The sequence below is a fragment of the Vombatus ursinus genome, unplaced genomic scaffold (genome assembly GCF_900497805.2).
Source record: "Vombatus ursinus unplaced genomic scaffold, bare-nosed wombat genome assembly UNPS02008996.1, whole genome shotgun sequence".
NCBI lineage: Eukaryota > Metazoa > Chordata > Mammalia > Diprotodontia > Vombatidae > Vombatus > Vombatus ursinus.
This window is the reverse complement of record NW_020948774.1, coordinates 1,340,106-1,343,344: the sequence shown is the minus strand read 5'-3', so window position 1 is coordinate 1,343,344 and position 3,239 is coordinate 1,340,106. Positions and strand designations below refer to the sequence as shown.

Here is a 3,239-nt window from a genome sequence, read left to right as displayed (position 1 = left end):
CTCTCTCTTCTCTCTTTTCTCTTTCTCTTCCTCTTCTCTCTCTCTCTCTGTCTCTCTGTCTCTCTCTCCTTCTCTCTCTTTCCCTCTCCCTCCCTCCTTCTCTGTCTTTATCTCTCTCTGTCCTTCCTCCCTCCTCTCCCTTCCTTCCCTTCCCTCCCCCACCTCTCTCTTTCTCTCTCCTTCCTCTCTGGTTCTCTCTCACTCCCTCTCCCTCCCCCACCTCTCTGTGTCTCACTCACTCCCTTATCTCTCTCTCTCACTGTCTGTCACTCCCTCTCCTATCTCTCTCCCCCTTCTCTTGCTCTCTCTCTTTCCCTCCCCCCACCCCCACCCCCTTTCTTTCCCTATCTCTCTCTCTCTAGCTCACTCTCTCATTCTCTCATAAACTCTTGGAGGGTAAAGACAGTTTTCATTTTTGTCTTTGTATCACCAGCTCCTCACTCAGTGCCTGGCACATAGTAGGGGCTTCATAAATGCTTGTCGATTGATTGAAGGTGAAAAATAAGCAACCTCTGGTTGGTTAGGGGTGTCTCCTTGGACTTCTGTTATGCTAAGACATTGAACTGTTTGGATCCCGAACTGCTTCTCCTCCTAACCTTTTGTTCATTTGTGTTCCAGATAACTTCTATCTACGCAACCTTCCCGCCCAGCCCACACTTCTGCCCCCCAATCACAATTTCCCCAGCATTGCCCGAGCAGCCCCAGGTCACCCCATTGGCTCTTGCAGCCGAGATAGGGAGGCAGGACACCTCCAGAAAGGCCCTAAGGAGTTTGACCGATTCCTGATGAACAAGGAACTGGGCAAGGAGAAGGCAGGCAAGGCAGAGGGCAAGGATCGGCCAGTAGAAGATGATGTGAAGGAACGGCACAAACTGGTAATGCCCATGACTCCTGACGGACACTGCAAGGAGAGTACCCATCCTCGAAGTACCTGTGAGAACCGAACCAAGCACCTCAACTCCTGCTTCCTGAGTACCAAGGTGCTCAATGGCGAGGTGGGCAAAGCCGTCCTGGCCAGCTGTACAGGGGGTGTGCTGCCTCGACACGGGGTAGGGGTGGTGCCCAGCCGCTGCGCCAAGGACGCAGGACGGCCTGAGCGGGAGCGGGAGCTGGGCCACCATGAACCAAACCAGCCATACAGTGAATGTCTGGAACGGAGACAGATGCTTCACCATTCAGTTTCCTACACGGTGCCCTCCAGCTTGCCAGCCATGCCACCCCCACTTAGTACCAGCTCTGGGACATTTCCTTGCTTACAGCTTCACTCCAATCCAGACATGTTATGCCCTCTTCAAGACAAAGCCACCCGAGACCTAAAACTCAGTGGGCCCACCTTTGTGCCTTCTGTGGGGCACCTACCTGACAAGAGCCGGTCATTCCAGGTGGCATCAGAGCCATGCCTGGCAGGAGAGGGGAAGGATCGGCACCATGAGGTGGGTGTTGACCACCCAGCGTCCTATGGAACCTCCTATCCCCACCTGAAGGCCGAGGGCAAGGGGGAACGGAGGCTTGGCTTTGAGGCAGCCCTCAACCCAAGGCTGAAGGGATTAGAATATCTCAATAGCACTGGATCTGAAGGCCCCTTTCCTAATCTACCCCATGCACCCCCAAAAGGTGGCCTCGAGAAAGGAAGCTACTTTGAGATGCCCCCTCCCTCTCAGGACTGCTCCCGCCCTGGCCACCAGGACCCCTTGTGTGTGAAAATCAGCCAAACCTGCTGCACTTTAGACAAGGGTGCCAAAGAGGCCCCAGGCCCCAGTGCCCAAAAGGTTGCTAGGATACGTCATCAGCAGCACCTGTTACCTGAGATGGAACAGACGGGAAATGGGGCTGAAGCCCAGAGGAAGTCCATTGAGTTGGCATCCCTGGGCTACAATGGGCCCCACCTGCCACCCTGGACGGTCCATGGGGGTCAGGGTCCCCCCATCTCCATCAGTGAGGAGAGGAAGGGCTCCTACCTTGACCCCTTCAGCAACAGCCTGCAGCAGGCAGCCCTCATATCCCAAGAGCTGCCTGCTCCACCGGATGAGGTCTCTGCCATGAAGAACCTGCTTAAGTATAGCAACCAAGCACTTATCGTTGGCCAGAAGCCCCCGTTTGTGGGTCTGGGAAATATCAAAGCCAGCTGTGTCCAACAGGAAGTGAAGTTCCAGTCAGGCAAGGGTCAAGGGGAGCTAGAAAGGCCTGACTGTGCCCGGAGCCGGGAGCATGAGGCCCCCCATAGTGATGGGGAGGTGAGACAGCCCCCCGTGGGCATTGCTGTGGCTGTGGCCCGCCAGAAGGACACTTTGAACCGCCCAGAACCTTCCTATGGCACTAATTCCAGCCGGCAGGGACGTGCAGTGCCTGGGTTCAAAGGTACAGAACCTAAGGGGAAAGGGGTGGGGGGAGGGAAGAATTGGGGTGATGTCACCAGAGCTCAGGCTCCAAGCTAGAGGTGGGGGTGGAGTCAAGAATGGGCCTGCTAACCCCATCTGGTTCTCATTGCCTGACCTCAGGCTCACCCACAGGGCCCCAAGGCCTTTTGGAGTTCACAGCTCACTTTTAGGAGGGGCAGCAGGGGGAAGAAATGGAGGCAGTCAGCTCTCCAGGAGGGAGGCCAACCAATCCCCTCATTCCTCCACACTCCAAAAGCTCCAGACCCATCTCCCCACCCCACTGTGGCTGGAGAGAAGCCCCGCTGACCCAGCCCTATTTACACCCTCTTCTCTCCCTCCCCACCCCTTCTCTCGCCATCTGAGTTTCCTTCTGCCCTCCCAGTGCATACACTATGCCCTGTAACTCCATCAAGCTTTTACCAATCGCCTGCAGTGCCAGTCCCCGGCATGGGCATTAACCCTTTCCTTGGACACCTTGTCAGAGCCCTATCCATGGGCATTAACTCTTTCCTTGGACCCCTTGTCAGAGCCCTACTTCATGCATTAGCTCTTTGTCAACCTTCCCCACATTGTAGAACCAAGGAGCTCCTAAGCTTTAAGTGCCTGGGTTGGTACCCACTCCACTTACTGTTATTTCTTCCCTGTTGGCCTCTGTATAGCGGGTCCCAACCGCTCCATGCACGTGATCGATCTGGAAGCTGATGAGGAGAGGAGCCGCCTCTGTGGTGATGAACGGCTGGGCCTCTCAAGCCGGGAGCTGCTTCTCCAGTAAGCACCTGGGGCTCCAAGACAGGGGTGGAGGGTGGGATGGGACACACACACACACACACACACACACACACACACACACACACACACACA

The 3,239-nt window shown here is 55.8% G+C and overlaps 1 protein-coding gene across 1 annotated transcript in view; it reads left to right on the top strand.

The window, feature by feature from the left end:
* Nucleotides 1-3,239, top strand: part of BAHCC1 (BAH domain and coiled-coil containing 1) — a 149,847-nt gene that overhangs the window by 98,469 nt on the left and 48,139 nt on the right. Inside the window, 2 exon segments of the mRNA XM_027850168.1 lie at nt 619-2,358; nt 3,038-3,146. Coding sequence (XP_027705969.1) covers nt 619-2,358; nt 3,038-3,146 — 1,849 coding nt within the window.